The 18,007-nt window shown below is 36.9% G+C and overlaps 2 protein-coding genes across 4 annotated transcripts; one reads left to right on the forward strand and one right to left on the reverse strand.

Annotated features, from left to right (window-relative positions):
• LOC109720255 (probable cellulose synthase A catalytic subunit 8 [UDP-forming]) lies at positions 994 to 7,816 on the forward strand. 3 transcript variants are annotated; one of them, XM_020247238.1, is made up of 13 exons: positions 994 to 1,317; positions 2,259 to 2,448; positions 2,538 to 2,767; positions 2,895 to 2,976; positions 3,098 to 3,284; positions 3,705 to 3,971; positions 4,291 to 4,636; positions 4,858 to 4,995; positions 5,107 to 5,229; positions 5,318 to 5,527; positions 5,640 to 6,053; positions 6,495 to 6,845; positions 7,198 to 7,816. In XM_020247238.1, exons 1-13 carry the CDS (start codon positions 1,306 to 1,308, stop codon positions 7,777 to 7,779), a joined length of 3,132 nt encoding a protein of 1,043 aa, XP_020102827.1. In that variant the 5' UTR covers positions 994 to 1,305; the 3' UTR covers positions 7,780 to 7,816. The 3 variants fall into 3 exon arrangements, with proteins under 3 accessions (XP_020102827.1, XP_020102828.1, XP_020102829.1); XM_020247239.1 differs by having other exon boundaries at positions 3,161 to 3,284; XM_020247240.1 differs by having other exon boundaries at positions 6,495 to 6,700; positions 7,198 to 7,302.
• LOC109720256 (myb-related protein 330-like) lies at positions 10,537 to 12,862 on the reverse strand. Its single transcript, XM_020247241.1, has 4 exons — positions 12,450 to 12,862; positions 12,113 to 12,242; positions 11,224 to 12,011; positions 10,537 to 10,785 (listed from the first exon to the last, which is right to left on the reverse strand). Exons 1-4 carry the CDS (start codon positions 12,580 to 12,582, stop codon positions 10,688 to 10,690), a joined length of 1,149 nt encoding a protein of 382 aa, XP_020102830.1. The 5' UTR covers positions 12,583 to 12,862; the 3' UTR covers positions 10,537 to 10,687.

Here is an 18,007-nt window from a genome sequence, read left to right on the forward strand (position 1 = left end):
GATTCTACAAATCTAAGCTCGAGTTCGGTTAGATTTCTTGTTCACATTATTTAGGTCACTTTTATTTGAAAGAAACAATGACGATGTGTTACAGAAAATGGAAATCTGCGAATTCTTGCTATTATTCTCAACGAAAAATTTTAAAAAGAATAGGACCAACTGTAATTTATAAATACAACCATTATTTTCTAAAACTCAATGCGGTTTCGGACGTGAATTTTGATTATTTCCTATTGTTGGTTTTATCAGAATAACTAGAAGAAGAACTTCCTGAACCTGTCGTTAGTTCCGTTATTCTAACACCCAGTTAGCAATTTGCATTCAATTCAAATTCAAATGAGCTGGTTCGAGTTAGGCTTGATTCTCAAAGAGAAAGTTTAAGCTTAAGTTTAGCGCCGATTTGGTGAATAGTTAGGACCCGAAATTATTGTTCCATAACATATCCATACATATACAAAAACAATAATAATAATAACATCATATTTAATTTTTCGTGTTTAACATGTTGATTGATATATTTAACTTAAGTGTTTGCTATAAAAATCCAATAGAAAAAAGCTAAATTTCAAATTTAAACTAATAAAGCCGAAAAAAGGTTGCAACTAACTAAAAGCCCAACACGGCCCATATTTTATGGGCCGATAACTTAGACTAAATCCGTGATGGCCCATTTGCGTTCTACACACCACACCGGGTAATTTTGAGCTGCACCGGGTGTACCCATGCATCTCATGCACCGTTTTAATAACACAGTATCTAAGGCTTATATATATATATTTTAAAAAAGAATCGAAATTTTCGAAAATCCATTTACTTATTCAATTCATTAAAAAAGGAAAATGTATTTAATGAATCAAGCTCTAATTTTATCTCTGTAAACGATTTTCAAAGTGCGGTGTACCACGTGTGGTGTACACCTGGTGCATTTAGAAATAACTCTGGTATCGGTTGTGGAATATGTACGACCATGTCACCTCCTATATATGAGAGAGGGAGAGTGAGAGCTCGTTCATGGCGACTACGCCCCTGCGTTGTTGAGGAGATCGCAATGCGAGGAGGGATCCCCGAGAGTCGAGGATCAATGGCCTCGTCTCCTCCCCCCTCCCGAGTCTCTCTCCATGATCGCCTCCACCGGGACCTCTCCCCCGCTTTGTTACAAAACCCCTCCACTCCCTCCTCCTCCTCCTTCTCCAACACCATCGCCACCATTCCCCTGCCAAAGAGGAGGAAGAAGAAGAGGACGAGGAAGAAGAGATAAGACGAATCGGTTGTAGTTTATAGCACAATCGCCATTGTTTCGCCTCAATGGACGATCCGGTGAGAAAAAGTTGCCCCCTTTGTAACCTAAGCTATAGGTTTTGCGTGATTGTGTTAATTTGTTCTAATAAACCAGAAGAATAGGAATTTGCTGGATTATACGGTTTAAGTGCTATTATTTCGCCTAAATGGACTATCCAGTGAGAAAATGTTGCCCCATTTGTTACTCGAGTTATAGGTTTCGTGTGATTCTAGCTAGGAATGTTAACTTCTCCTAATAAAGAGCGAGAAGAGGGATTTCTCATGTTACATTGTGTAATTTCTCTTACATTGCCATTATTTCTCCTTAATGGACGATCCAGTGAGAGAAAGTTGTCCCCTTGGTTACTTGAGTTATAGGTTTCGTGCGACTCTAGCTACGAATGTTAACTTGATCTAATAAGTGGCCAGAAGAGGGACTACTCATACTATACAGAATAATTTCTATTACATTGTCGTTATTTCTCCTAGATGGATGATCCGGTGAGGAAAAGTTGGCCCTTTTGTTACTTGAGCTATATGTTTTGTGTGATTCTAGCTAGGAATAGTAATTTGTTTTAATAAATAGCGAGAAGAGGAAATAGCTGTAGTGTATAGTCTAGTTACAATTAATTTTACCTGTATGGATGAGCCAGTAAGAAAAAGTTGTCCCCTTCTTTACTTAAGGCTAAGGCTTTCAATTTTGTGACTTCAAATTATTCATTGTGATTTTCATGTCTGTAATTATACTGCTATTTCTCAACTGTTGCAATCAGTTCTGTGTGATTTTTGGATTTGGTGGTGCTGCTGCTATTGCTAGTCATCGATTAAGCTTGATTCTTGTCAAATTAATATAGGTATCATGTGTGATTCTAGCTAACAATATTAATTTGTTTTTCATAAATAGCTTAGATGAAACTTATATCTGTTTTGTGCATGCGCGAGCTTATGCCAAAGCCTTTATGTGATGCCTTTTATTCTAGATTGGAACGGAAGTACAGGACCAAGTGTGCCTAGTTTGTCAAAGTTGGCTAGGGCTTTATCAAGGTGAGAAGCTACTTGTTGCTTGTGAGGGGTGTGGATTCCCAGTTTGCGGAGCCTGTTATGTGGTAATATTGAAAGCAGGGAGCCAACAATGCCCAAAATGCAATAGCCTTTACAGGAGGCAAACAGGTTTGCAGAATGGACACTACACTATTATTTAACTTTCAAACCATTGATATTTAATCTGATTTTGTTTGGAACTGTGATTGGTTTGGCAGGTTCTTATCCAACTGTTGATAATGAAAGACAATCTACTGCTGATATCTCTACTTCATACTTGAGTTACATCCTTGATTCAGACAATTCAGGAAGCTCGTCAACTAATGGAGGTTTACGCAGTTCTGTAAACTGTGAAGTGCAAGATATAACTAACAACTCAGCGTCTCCAACAAAAACAAGTGTTTCAATTGATGTTCCTCAAAGGAGAACTGTACAAAAGCCTCAAAGGGCAAGTGCTTAAGATCATCTCCTTGTTCTCAATCTGTATTCCTTGTTTTCTCACTTGAAAGGGTGAAATTCTTCTATTTTATCTTTTGGCTACTGTAATAATAAACAGTTTATGTCTATTCTGGCAGGTATATACGGAGCTACCTTCACAATTCATCAAGGCCGTTGCTTTCTCACATCATAAATTTTGCATTTGGAGTTGGAAGAAAGGTTGTTTCACACCTCATTTTTAAGCATTTGGTAGTCATTCTATGCATCGTACATTTATAGAATACAGGGTTTTGTTCATATGTCAAATGTTGACTGGTTACCATTAAATAATTATTTCCAGCTAGGTCAACACGACCGCCAAAACTGTCAGTCTTTGTGAATGTTAAATCTCATATTTATTCAGAAAAGATTCAGCAGCAAAAGAGCACTGAACAGAAGATGTCATCGCCAGGAAGAGACCAAGAGACTCTACTTGAAGAAGATGATTCCTGTTATATTTCAGAAAGGGAACTCAACGAAATAAAGAAGTGCGTGTATTTTATTAAGATTTCGCAATATACCTTTTTCATTCAATTTTATCACATACCAAAGGAACACATACTTTTTAAAATGAAACCTGTATTGATGGATGTTCCTTTTTTGATGGAGAAGCAAATAGAGAATTCTAATTTCTTGTCAAGTTGTGATGTTTCCTAGCAATTAGATTTTTTTCTTTTTAAGCAAAAACGTGTTGAACCCCCAGGCAATTAGACACTCTTTTCCTCCGCTAGGTTGATACGCAGATGGATTTTGAAAGAAACTTTCATTCTAGTTGTTTTAATAGCATATATTGTTGAAGAAGATCCTTCTCAACTTTCACAAAGATTTCAAATTGAATATCCCGCCTCCTATGAACTGAGCCATTTTTACTTATGTTAAGTCCTTTGTTGTTGTTATATTGCTTATAGGCACGAGGAATTTCGTCAGCCTCTTTCACGAAAGGTGCCGGTCCCCTCCTCAAAGATCAGTCCATACAGGGTTGCTGTGATATTCAGGCTTGTAGCTTTAGCATTCTTTTTCCGATACCGACTGCTTTACCCAGTCAGTGATGCACATGGGCTCTGGTTAACTTCAGTCATCTGCGAAGCCTGGTTTTCTTTCTCCTGGCTTCTGGAACAGCTTCCTAAATGGAAACCGATTAAAAGAGAAACTTATACCCAACGCTTATCTTTTAGGTAAATCATTTGTTACCTGTATCTTCTTTTTTTTTTCCATAATCTATAAGTAAAAATGTATGAGGACATTCACTAACTGTCATCCTTTTGAACTAGAAACCCCAGTTGCTGTTGAATTTAATGGAATTCCTAATTTAACAGATGGAAATAATTCAAAACATAATGATCAAGAGTGAATAGGGTGCCAATTGAAAAAAAAAAAAAGGGTGGTCTACTTTATACTCGCCTATAACTAAGGAGGTCTCCATAATAATTTTACCTATATCCAGTTTCCTTGTTTGATTGATTATCTGAAGGTAGACGTTCGTTTCTCTTTCAGGTATAATCTTCCTGGAGAACCAAGTGAAGTTGCTTCCATTGATGTTTTTATTGGTACTGTGGATCCGATGAAAGAGCCTCCTCTTGTCACATCAAATACCGTGCTCTCGATTCTTGCCATTGATTATCCGGTGGAAAAGGTCACATGTTATGTTTCAGATGATGGAGGTTCAATGTTGACCCTTGAAACTCTAAGGGAAACATGCCAGTTTGCTAGGACTTGGGTGCCCTTCTGTAAGAAGTTTAATATTGAACCCAGAGCTCCTGAATATTACTTCTCGCAGAAAGTGGACTATCTAAAACACAATATATTTCCATCATTTGTTACGGAAAGAAGGACAATGAAGGTGATAAGCGCTGTTGAAGTCAAGTTCTTTTGCTTCCACTTCAGTCTTGTTAGCAAATTTTACAGTCATTTGACACGTAGGAATTTACAATTAAAAAGAACAGAGACAAACTTTCATTTAGAGTTTTTAGACTGCTAATGCCCTACTCTTTTGAATGCTGTCTGACATCTGATTTGTGGATTCATTTCTTGTTAACCCTGATTGATCTCTTCTGTGTTCAGCGGCAATATGAGGAATTCAAAGTCCAAATCAACGGCCTGGTCGAGAAGTTCCAAAATACTCCACGTGACTGTTGGATCATGACTGATGGCAATCCATGGCCCGGCACTGACTCTCAAAACCATCCCGGAATTTTACAGGTTTTTTAATTATTTTTATTTGATTTTCTTGCTTGTGCAAACTGTATGCACAAATACAAATGAGATCTGCATAATTCCATGTGGGAAATCTGCTTCTATTTGTTTCTTCAGATTCTATTGGGCCACAATGTGCCAAATGATGCCGAAGAAGAACTTCCACAGCTTGTCTATATATCCCGTGAAAAGCGCTCTGGTTTCCATGATAACAAGATGGCAGGAGCCATGAATTCTCTGGTACATTTACCTAAATTACTGTTTTCCATCATATGAAATAGCACATGATTATGTGAGAGCTTGTGATAATTTTTTGAGCAATTTACAGCTTCGAGTTTCGGCACTTCTCACTAATGGGGCTTATATACTGAATCTCAATTGCAATCACTATGTGAACAACAGCAAAGCTTTTTTGGAAGCCATGTGCTTTATGATGGATCCTAATATTAAAGAGAAGGCATGCTTTGTTCAGTTTCCTCAGAGATTTAATGGTGGCGATGCAAGTGATAGTTCTAATCACAGTACTGTCTTCTACGATGTGAGTGGTCACTCCCATTACCCATGTACTATTTGTGGAAACCAAAACCTCATTTTTGGCAAAAGGACAGCTAATGATATGATTTTAATGTTTTTATTTTCTTTTTTTCCAGGTAAATCTGAAGGGCCTTGATGGTATACAGGGACCATTTTTTGTTGGCACGGGATGCTTCTTTAATAGAAAGGCTTTGTATGGTTATGACCCTCCTATGGAACCAAAATCGAGCATCTTAAACTGGTACAAACCAGTAAAGGATAAATTGATTGACAGCAATGATCATTGTGCCTCTACTGTTGATCTCGAGGCAAACACTACGGACAATACGGAACCAACCACTCCTGATATTAAGTGCACGTCTCTTTTCCAAGGCTTAAAGCAATATTTTGGCCAATCGCCAACTCTTATAGCTTCAATTATTGTCAAGAACGCTACACTTTCAATGTCTGCAGCACCAGAAGATCTACTAAAAGAAGCAATTACTGTTATGAGCTGTGATTATGAAGAGAATACGGCATGGGGAAGAAAGGTAACAATAATTTAAGTCCCATATTTATCACTACAGTTTCCTATATTGCCTGTATGCTTTGTGCATGTGTCTCTACAAGTATATATATGTGTCAATTATCACAAAGCACAATCGAAGAATGTCTTCTTCGAGCAATCATGTATAAATCATACTGCATACAATCAATCTCATGTGACGGTGTAGTTTCTTTTGGCACATTCTGTAGCTTCTTTCATTGTAAGCTCTTTAACTTGGTTGTAACTTGTAATTGAACAAAATTGGTCCATCAAAATATTGTGCATAATCCCTCAATTCCTCGATAACAACTTGGAACAAAAAACTGTTATGCTATTAAGCGACTCTTAAGGGCGGCTGAATATTCCTCTTCTTCCAATACAAGTTTGTTTACTACTTATGAGTTAACACTTCATGACTAATTTCTCCAATCCCTTCTATATACAGATTGGTTGGATATATGGCTCTCTGACTTCAGACATACTAACAAGTCTCAAAATGCATGTTCGAGGATGGAGGTCAATTTATTGCACGCCTCACCGTCCCGCTTTTATTGGAACTGCACGGGTCAACCTTTCTGACCGCTTGACTCAATTACTCCAATGGGCTCTTGGCTCCATGGAGATTCTTTTCAGTCGGCATTGCCCGATTTGGTATGCATACGGCAGCAGGCTCAAGTGGTTAGAAAGAATTGCGTACATCAACGCTACCATTTATCCACTCACTTCCATTCCACTTGTTATATACTGTACCGTACCAGCTATCTGCCTTATTACTGGAAAGTTCATCATTCCACCTGTAAGCTTAATAACTCAAGCATGAAACGGATGACAGTTAACCAGAAAACAAAAATAACAGATGATTTTTTACATTACACTTGCAAATGTGCAAATTTTCACAAATAACGCTGCAAAGTTCATATTTGCGTGTCCTGAAAACTGTAGAAATTTGCATGTGTGAGAAATTGTTTTTGCATAGATACTCCCTGAAAGGGTTGCTTGCAAATAAACAAGGTTTTCATGCCATGCTCAAAAATACCAACTTTGCAGGTATATGTACATAAATCCCAAGTAAAAAACACGAAACTGCATATCCTTGATGAATACTGTAGATAAAGCCTCTGTTGACTCTTTTTTTTTTATGCATGCAGATTAGCGATATCAGAAGCATCTGGCTCGCAGTACTCTTAATTTCAGTTTTCACGACCGGGCTTCTAGAATTGAGGTGGAGTGGGGTTGGAACAGAGGAATGGTGGAGAAGCCAGCAATTTTGGGTGATAGGAGGGGTTTCCTCCCATTTATTTGCAATTATTTATGCACCAGTTAAAATTTTATTAGGTAGAAAAGCAAATCTAACTGTGTTAACTGGGAAATTCACTGTGGATGATCTCAAGGAGCTCTATGCCTTACGATGGACTTCTCTTTTGGTTGTCCCAACAACGATAATTATCATCAATCTATGGGCTATGATTTCTGGGATTTCATCTGCGATAAATAACGAACATGGATCTTGGAGTCTAATGTTCATAAAGCTGTTCTTCTCATTCACGGTGATCTTCCATCTATATCCGTTCTTGAAAGGCTTGTTGGTCCACCAGCAAAAAGTTCCCACCATTGTTGTAATTTGGTCACTTCTTCTTGCTACCATATTTTCTATGTTGTGGGTTCGGGTCAATCCTTTTGTCACAAGGTTTACTGGACCAAATGTTGAGGATTGTGGTATCTATTGTTAAGATTGAGTTCAAACTACGAGAACCAATATTTCACTAACTCTAACAAACAATCAGTGTGCAGTTTTTTTTTTTTTTTTTTTTTTTTTTTTTTTCATGCCATAATCTGAGTTGCTGCAGGCTTCAAATTGTAAATTAAGTGCAGCAAACCCTGTCGAGAAGTTAATAATTGGACCAAATTTGGGTTATATAAGGACTTAAGCATAACTGGGAGATTAATAACAAGCAAATTTAAGGATGATTTCGCACAATCATATAAAAGATATTTGGGCGAACTGAGTGAGGTTGATAATAGATGTTCAACTTGGATAATATTATAGTTTTGGCTTCTGGTTCATGTAAACAGGGAGCTTGAATCTCTGCCTTCTTTGTTTCTTTTCTTTTCCTTTTTATTTCAGTCTGTATCATATATGGTTGTTCTTGTTTCAAGAGCAGTAAAAGTTGAAGGAATAAAAGATTTTGGCATGTTCTTGATACCATGAGTATAAATATGGTTGAAATTTTCCTCCAGTGCTAGTCACTGAATCCTTGATGGTTACATGCTTAAGAAATTTCTTGCTCAGTTGCCTGTTTTATCAGGTAATTGAAAAGGACAATTGAAAAAGCTTTGTCTGTTGAACATTTGGCTTAAATTTCACAATTCTTTTGTTGCTTTCACTCATCGTACGTTTCAAATAGCATAAAATTGAAAGGCTACCTCCTGGAAATTTTATAGCACATTTCTAACTCAAGGTTCTGGACTAACACTTGAATGACTTGTTTGAATGCTCTTTTATCCCATTTTGTATTATGATTACTGCGATTACAAGAATGGATTACTATGCATCGTCCGGCAGGCAGTATGGGGTTCTGTAAGTGGTGAACAATCTGTGAATCAGTTGTTGAGGTCATGAGTTTCTATTAGCATTATGGGTATCTAAAACTCAGCTTTAACTCACAATGGAATTGCATCAAACTCTTGTAGCTGCATATTCTTTTAGTATTATGGGCACTGGGACCTTTCCAAATATTTACAGGGGCTAATTAAGTTGCTACGTTTTTTACTACTATATATGAACTAAGACAGTAGCCACATTCACCACAATTGGTACTTTTCTATTTCACTACCATAGAAATGAGTATCAATTTATTCAGGACTAGCTCATTAAGGTAGTTCCTGTGACTGGTTGGCCTTTAAAATATTTTAATCAATCTTTCTTTTTCATGCCTTGATATTTCTCTTTTATATGATATCTTACGTTTTATCACTATATTAATGTGATGTGTTTGTTTTTGTCGCAGCAATTGAAGTCATCTTTTTCAGATATTGGAGATCAACACCTGATTGGTGAACTTACAGAAATGTAAAATCACCATACTTCTTTAATGTTTCTTCCTTGTCAACTAATGATAGAAGTCAGTATTTATTTTTTTTCTTTTTTATTAGAAATTTTATGTTCATTTGGTTATTTTGCATTGTTGAGCAAGAAGATTAGGTCATGCTGATGAGTGTGCTTTTCTTCTATCAGGTCCTACTGCTTAAGAAAGCTTCTAGCAGGTTATGATAATTTGGTGCAAAGGACCCAAATTCCAAAAGAATCTTGGGTAAGACAAGATGACTTTGTGGATGGATCATCTTTTCCTTTTCTTTCCTTTTTTATGAAGCATTCAATCATGTCGCAAGAGAAATACATCTAATTCGAGAAAAGTAAGTTTCTGATGATGCCCTTTCCACTCTCTGGTTCCTATGATATCAGCATCATGGGGACCCCATTATATGGACAAGGCACATAAAGAACTAGATACTCCAGATGGTGTCCCTTCTCACTGTAAGGTGAGCATCACATGGCACCTACACCTCCCGAACTCAGCAATCACCATGCAGGCTGACTTGAAGCTATGAAATGCTTGTTTGGCCTAGCTTTTGCTTTTGGTTAAGGTTGCTTTTTTCAAAGCATTTGAGATACGGAAAATCTAGATCTGCGACATGTGGCGGGAAGCTGAAATAAAACTTGAGAGCTTCTGCTTTTGCTGCCGAGAAAAGCTGTTTGGCGACACTTATATAGTGCTTTTTCTGAGTACGCAAACAACACTTTATTGGAAAAACAGTATGCCTTACGGTAGCACCAAGCAGACAAACCTTTCTACTTATATAGCACTTTTCGGCTCATACGATATGTCTGGTGAACAAAAAGTAGAGCTCCTAGTCTGGTGAGAAAGCTGAAATGTTTCCCTCAAACAAAAGGAAAGAAAGCTGAATTGAGCTTTGCTTTGGGCCTCCTAAAGCTGAAAGTTCAATTTTTAATTTCTTTTTCAATTTTTAACAGGAAGCTGTTGGGAGGATTTTGCTAGAAAAAGATGATAGGACCTTTTGCAAAATAGCTTAATAGCACTTAAGCAGCAGCTTCAGCCTAGCCAGACGTACTGAAGTACGTATTGCATGCGTTCATCTTGGGTAGTAAATATCCTTCTTTTGAGAAAAAAGGGGGTTGTTAAGATAGTCAATAGAGTTGAAGGACTGGTCAATAGGTGATTAGGTGTCATTATCTTCCTAGTGGTAGGTAAAATCAGTAGATCCCAATTTTTATCGACTTAGGCCTCGTTTTGTATTGCTGCTCTTTTCTTGTTTTATTAAATGGAAGTTCCATGTATTGGAGTGTTAGTATGGATGTTACATTGCTTGTGGTCCATACAAATATGATGCTCATTTGGCAACAAAAACTGGAAATTATAGTATCATTTTTTTCGCTACTTTTTTGTTTGAAGAAGAAGGAGAAGAAGAAGAAGAAGAAGAAATCATCCTGTATTCAACCTGTCTGCAAGACAAGCTAACCGACAATGAAAAAAATAGAGAAATCCATTTGCTGATGCATCCAATTATATAAAGATTGAGTTTAGAAAAACGAAAACAGGGCAGGCATCAAATGAGGCCTCAGCTTTCCTTTCCTTCTTTCTTTCTTTCTTCAATAGGAGGATAAGATGCTTGGTTGACATTAAGAATAAAGCCATCTCTTTTCTTGCCTCCAAAGCCTTCAAATGTGAAGCAGAGACTGGATGATTAGCTATTATGCTAGGATTTGATGTAGCGTGATAATCAATTATTGCGAAGAAACACAATTGAGAGAAAGAAATTAGAAAGTAACAAACATGAACAAATTTTATTCTGTATTTATTCCAAATACTTCAAAGCCGAAGATGGTCGCTTTATCGTTCTGCACATATTTGCACAGAACAGCTGCTTAGCTTTCTGTTTCATTTGCATGCTATATACATGGGAAGTCCTGAATGCAGAAAGAGGAATCTTTTCTTTCGAACCTTCTAAACCACGACTATCAATTTAAGTAATCTTTTTCTGTCAATTTTGAGTCGAATTTTTCGGTGTGCAACTTCTTTTTATTTGAACTCATTACATATACCAAGTGATCTAAATTTGTTCGAAAGCGAAAGGCAATCTTTGCAGGTCCTTACTGAATATATCCGAAGTTTGCAAGTGCTGCTGTGGCTGCTGATTCTTCTGGTATGCAGAACCCAAACCGTCGATCGTAAACTGGGCTTCTATGGCTCTGATCTCATCATAAAGAGATTGCGTTTGGTTCTCATTCACGAAGGAGCCGTTAAGATACTCGGACCACTTGAGCTCCTCGTCGAGCTCCATACTAGCTGCTTTATCTGCTGCTACATTGTCAGACCATGCAAAGAAGCCACTGTCAAAGAAGGCGCTACTGCTTTGTTGCTCAATGCTGTTTCCACTGCTGCAACTGTAACTGCTGCTAATGTCAGCAGAGACAGCTGAGACAAGAAGAGAATTATCGGCTGGGAGATTGATCAAAGGTTTTTGATTCTTAGAAGCAGATATTAATCCGACACAGCTGAACTTGGAATTCATATCAAAGTTTCTGCTGTCAGGATTAAACCAAAGGAGAGGATTCACGCTGGCTTCAGCTCTTGGAGTGCTATCAAACTCAGGCTCATACCTTAGCTGTGGAAGAGAGAAGCAGTAGGAAGGGAATTCTTTGTTAGATGTTGCTGAATTTCGAGTGTTGATGGGACTCACAAGCTCGCTGGATCCGGAAGCCGTCTCGCCATTGTTGGGTGCTTTGTCTTTGTCGTCACTGCCTCGGGCATCGTCGGCTAATGGCTTGTGTGTTTCGGGGTCTATGCCTCTCTGTCTCAGCTTCTTCTTGAGGCAGGAGTTCCACAGGTTCTTTATCTCGTTGTCCGTCCTTCCTGGCAATTGTGCTGCAATTTGAGACCACCTGATGGGCATTGTTGCAAAATGTACTTTCTTAATTATACAAAGTGCCTAAGACTATATTATGGGAATGAATTAACAAGACCACATGTTCTGTTTCTTTACCTGTTACCGAGAACAGCATGGAGTTCAATTATGAGGTTCTCTTCTTGCTCTGAGAATGTGCCTCTCTTCAAATCAGGTCTCAGGTAGTTTATCCACCTCAATCTGCAACTCTTGCCACACCTCTGAAGTCCTGATATTAAAATAACAATAATAATAATAATAATAACAATCTTTAGTCAGAAAAGAAGGGTGAAATGTCTTCATCTTTTTTGGAGTGCATTGCACTCAGAAAAAAAAAAGAAAAAGGAAAAAAAAAAGAAGGAAGATAGAGAGAGAGAGAGAAGGGGTTGTAGTAGTAGTAGTAGTAGTAGTAGTAGTAGTAGTTAAATATATATACCTGCTTGTTTAGGGACAGAGCTCCAACATCCATGGCCATATTTGGCAATATGGTTGATGAGCTTCTCATCCTCCTCAGGAGACCACAAGCCTTTCCTCAGCTTCTGCTTGTAGCAGCATGAATGCCTCCCCATTTTTTTTCTTTTTTATTATTTTCTGGAGCTTAGTTAGAAGAAGGTATAATTAACTTCTTTCCTACTTGCTGAATATAAGTGGCATTGGAGTGAGAGGAAAAATGGGTGGGATTAAGGGGAGAGGGTTGAGATATAAAGAGAAAGAAAGGGAGAGGTCAAAGTCAAGTGGGTGGGATTGAACTGAGGTTTTCTTCCCCTCTCTCTCTCTCTCTCTCTCTCTCTCTCTCCTCTTTTTTCTAAAGTTGGAGCTTAATCATCTTGGTTGTGCTTGTGTTGTTTGCATATTTATAGTTGTATCATCATCATCATCATCATCTTTTGGAGGGTTAATGAATGGTGCAGCTGAAGCAATGCATGGTGGTGGGGCAGTTGCTCTGATACTTTTTGTGGAGAAACCTATAAGGGTTTTGAGTCCTAATTTGACTCTTTAATTAAAGGATCTAACCCCCTATTCTTATAAGGTTATTTAATTTGAACCATTCATTTTGTGGCTACTTCACGCAATTTAAAACTAATTCTTTAAATACGGTAGAATTTGGTAGCTATACACTTCTACGTATGCCTAAAAGTTCTCCACACTCGGAGAAAAAAAAAGAAAAAAAAACATATACATTGAAGGTTCATTCCCATCTAAAGTAAAAAAGGCAAAACTTTCATTCAGCGGTAAATTAAGATGGTCAAACTGGCGGTCTATGTTAATTTCATTATTGTTTTAAAACCTCTTACGTTATATAGTCAGAACTCAAAACTGCCCCAGTAACAACCTCATAATTTTAAATTTCAAAATGTTGTAAACTAGTGAAAACTAGCCGCCCCTGTATGTACATAACGGCAACTTCTAGAAGCATACAAAAGTATCAAGTTAATGAAACATTGACACATCAAGGAAAGATGCACATAGTAAGGATGTATTATAAGATTCATGAACAAGCTCTCCACACCTACCAACCTTTTTCATGCTATGCCCCTTTTTCACAAGAGTCTCACCTGGGGAAATTAATAAAGGAGAGAGCCTTTCTTTTTTTAGTGCTTTTCCCAATCTTACCCAATAAATATAAATATAATACCATATATTATAATAATAATTTACAATATATCACAACGGTAATATTTGAAAATTTGAAAATTTGTTTTTGAATGATTACTAGGTGAATTAGTCAGAGGGAGGAGCGGGGTTTCCTTTTTGTCCTTTTTTGGGCAAATTCCTCTCAATTCTCCCTTCAACTATGGAAAAGTTGGAACAATGACTATATAACATGTATATGTAGATTGATGGTGAAATTTTCTAAGCCAAAAATCTATGCATCTCCCTTTTTTTCTGGACGTGTCTCGACTTTTTTATTTTTATTTTTTCTCCTTTACTTGGAAGCTTCCTTTGAAAAAACTATGCCACAAAAAAGAATAAAGAAGTAATGTTTTGGATGCCTCAAAAGATTGTAAGGTGTAGATGATATAACACCAAAATTGGCATACCACATCTAACTTAGAAATGTCAAATCTAAAATCCAATAGCGAAGTTATCAAATGGTTGGATCCTTTTTTAGGAATCTGCTTCGTCTAATCTTTGTTGGTGCAGTATCTCACACAATCGCATATAGTCAGTTTAGCACTCCGTTTTATACAGTTGTGCATTTTCATTATATCATTTTTTTTTTAATGTTGGATCACTGCACAGAATTAACTTGCTAGGTTTAACCATCTCAGTTTATTTATTACGTATATATCTTAGTACTGAATCTGATTCTTACCTACTATTACTGCCAAATAGACCGTAAGACGCTCTTAAGTTCACTCTAAAAACACTACTAGAGCAAGAATAAGAATGGCTACATCTCATACATTTCCTTCTAATAGTAAATCCTACCTAAAGTAAATAAATAAATAATATTTGGGAATATGCTTCCAACTGAAAACGTTGTTAATTTAACCATCAAACACTCAAACAATATAATATGCCCATAAAACAACTGTAAATGTCTCCATAATATAAATTGAAAATAATTTATTGCGATAGAAATTATTTTTGATGTGCCATCTCTAGAACTCAACAACATTTTAAAACATTATCTGTTGCTCTCAACAATCCCATGCAATTGTGGGCGAATTTATAAATAGTATATTTTTATTTCCTAATAATGGAAAGAAAATCTACGCGACGTGCGATTTCCCAACACCAGTATCACTTAAAAGGGATGTGTGCCAAACATATTTTTAAAACTTATATAATTTAATCATAGAAGTACACAATATGTTGCCACTTTAATTTGAGTTTTTTTTTTCTTTTGGTTTTTCCATCAATGATTAGAACTCTACTGCGACATCATTATATCCGTACGATTGTGGATATTCGTATTTAAACAAATGCAAAGAATTATAAGCATTTTTTTTTAAAAAAAAATGTCGCTTGTACGACGCTAATGTACAAATTTTATTACTTGTTTTTGGTTATCATTGACTCGTGAATTCATGATTGCCGTTTTGTTTATAAATTACACTCATTTTCTCACGAATTGCAACAACTATGTCCACCTACACTATTTCATATTGAATTCGTAAACTATTGATTAATTCTGTTTATATTAAAATTTGGGATTGTGCTTCGTTGGCTTAAATGAAATGAACCAACATCCTACATTATAGCAGAAGGTCATGTTAGACCAAGTTATATTCGAAAAAGCGTAATATTGGATGGGCCGAGCTATGTTCAAAGGGGCATGAGGCTAGTCAGGACAAGTCACAATCGAGACCCGTGAGCGTTATATCTATACGTTTTAAATAAATTCATTGCGTATTTCTAAAAGCTCGAGTTTTGGAAATAAATGGTTAGCTCCAACGATCCGACAAGTAATATCAGAACCAGAGGTTACGGATTCAATTTCAAATGAAAAGTTGTGTAAATACTGGAGGGGAGATTGTTTCTTAAATAAGCTAGCATCTTGCTTTGTGGTAGGAGGCTATGTTGAAGTTATGTTCGAAATGGCGTGACGCTGGATGGGTCGAGTTATATTCGAAATAGTATGAGATTAGCTGGATCGAGTCACAATCGAAATCCGTAGGTGTTGTATCTGTACGCTTTAAGTAAATTATTTGTGTATTTCTAACGGTTCGAGTTTTTGGGATTACTAGTTACGATCCGACACGGTCAACCACGGTATCCAGCTTTTTTGATCTTCTAATTCTAATTGTCGAGCGAACTAAGATTTGCAGCGTACAGAAATTTACTGCAAATCAGTGCTATGATTCAAAACAGAGTAAGAATAAGAATGGAATAATGATAAAAATCATTTATGAACGCAACATTATTGAGTGAACCGGGTCATTGCGTGCAGTATCAATTAATCACAACCGTCCAAAATGGTGGGCTCAAAATTTGATTAACGGTACGATCGGATCAAATCCTCCGCACATCGGATCGCCCGGAAAATTGGGTCGACAAACGATTCTTTTTCTCTTTTTTTTTCTTTTTTTTTTTTGTAAATGGGCCATGAATATATTGAGCGGCCCTGATTGTTGATTACGACGATGAGAAAAGCACCTCATCCACCGTACGCTCGTGGGCCCACTGAAGTTCGCCGGGGAGAAATTATTCCGTGCACCAGATACATAAGTTCATCCGCGCGCTGCGCTTCGCGTTTCTGCCAATTTGGCTAAACATATGTTAGTCACATCATTGCACGAAAACTACAATTTCGCGCAAAATGACTAGTTTTCTCTTCAAATGTAAGTTATAATTCGGGCAAAGTTTTTAAGTGCTTCTGAAACAGAGATGATGCACGATACTGCAGCACAAATAGAGGTGTGGTCCACAGACGTATTGGTGCACCAGGTGCACCTAGTTATTTGTAAGATCGCGGACCACATGAACTGATGGAAAGGAATCGCGGAAACGGGCGTACGTGTGGGGCCCACACAAAGTGCCCGCCAACTAGATTCGCGGGATTTCTTTTCGGGTAAAATGACGGAAATACCCCCAAGGGGGCAAAGGGGGACCAAACTAAAATTTTGGGAAAACTTCAAATCCATCCGTGTGGTTTCACACTTTCGCACTTTAGTACGCTGTAGTTTAAAGTGTATCAATTTAGTGCCCTATGGTTTCACTTTTATCTTTTTATTATTGATTCCACTAATTTTTTTCATTAAATCAGTAACAAAGTTAAAACTAAATGGTACTAAAGTAAATATTCGATACACCTAGATAGGATATTTGAAGTGTTTTTGTATACACTTTAACGAAATATTAATGAAAAAGATGACGAAAAAATAAAAATAAAATTATAGGACACTAACTTAAAACACTTTAAATCACAGAATATTAAAGTGAGAAAGTGCGAAACCACAGGGATGGTATTCGAAGTTTACCCCAAATTTTTTCCCAACGGCTCTCTTTTTCCTTTTTTGTCGCTTATATATGAAGTCGAATTCTGCATCCGCATGTGTTTCAAATGATTCAAGTTTAAATCCTTCTTCTTTATTTTTTTATCATTTTAACACATTCCGTGCCCTGTATAAATGTTTTGGGAAAAAGACAACATGAAAAAAGTCCGCAATGAAATAGAGAAATAGAGTTCTTTTCTTGTTTACTTTGTCTAATCGGTAGGTGTAGAGTTCTTTATTTTGGGTTTTCTTTCTTGTTTGCTTGTCCCTTGTCCTTTCTTCCATGCTCGGTCTTCACTTCTTCCTTTTTATTATCCACCCCGTTTTTCTTATTTACTTTGTCTAATCGGTAGGTGTAGAGTTCTTTATTTTGGGTTTTCTTTCTTGTATTTTTTCGGCTCTTTCAGGAGGCCCTAGCTGTCTCCATCATATACGCTTAGTTCATTTCGCTTAATGAATGAAGCAGGTAGCTTGCTATCTTTTTTTTTTTAAAAAAAAGAAATAGAGAAATAGAGAGAGGCTTTAGAGTGCTCAAAAATTTTTTTTGGCTAAAGTACGTTCCTGCTAGTCAAAGTGTATATTAAGCGTGCAATATTTTCGTCCTCAAATTTTAATTTAGTAAAGTTTTATAATTTTGCAATCAATTTAATTGACTAAATGTTGATGTAATACTAATATTGAAGTGATGATGCAACGGTGTTGTAATTGATGACGTGATAATGTTTAAGATGTGGTATTATTTGCACATCACCAACATGTCAATATTTAGTCAGCTACGTACATTTGGCTGCTGGACTTGATACAATAATCTATAAAATTTGAGCCAAGAATTAAAAGAAATTAAAGTTTGCGAACTATAGTGTCACGCGCCTCATATATAGTTTAGCGATGGACAGTGTAATTTAGCCTTAATTTTTTTTTTATTCTTTTCGATGAATGAGTCCACCTTTCACTTCTACTCAAAACTCTTTCCACCAAATTAGAACTTGAATTCCACCAAATCCCCAACCCCCATCTTCACCTCACTGCCTTAATGGTCATTAAAATACCA

The sequence above is a fragment of the Ananas comosus genome, linkage group 14 (assembly GCF_001540865.1).
Source record: "Ananas comosus cultivar F153 linkage group 14, ASM154086v1, whole genome shotgun sequence".
In the NCBI taxonomy this organism is placed as follows: Eukaryota; Viridiplantae; Streptophyta; class Magnoliopsida; order Poales; family Bromeliaceae; genus Ananas; species Ananas comosus.

Bases quoted from the DNA above. Each gene is read 5' to 3' on its own strand.
- LOC109720255 (XM_020247238.1), top strand. The intron at 3,285-3,704 runs GTGCGTGTATTT...TATTGCTTATAG, and splicing joins GAACTCAACGAAATAAAGAA to GCACGAGGAATTTCGTCAGC. The intron at 4,637-4,857 runs GTGATAAGCGCT...TTCTGTGTTCAG, and splicing joins CGGAAAGAAGGACAATGAAG to CGGCAATATGAGGAATTCAA.
- LOC109720256 (XM_020247241.1), bottom strand. From the start codon at position 12,582: ATGGGGAGGCATTCATGCTGCTACAAGCAGAAGCTGAGGAAAGGCTTG. The intron at 12,243-12,449 runs GTATATATATTT...TTTTAATATCAG, and splicing joins CTCTGTCCCTAAACAAGCAG to GACTTCAGAGGTGTGGCAAG. The intron at 10,786-11,223 runs GTAAGGACCTGC...TCACATTTGAAG, and splicing joins GCAAACTTCGGATATATTCA to GCTTTGGAGGCAAGAAAAGA.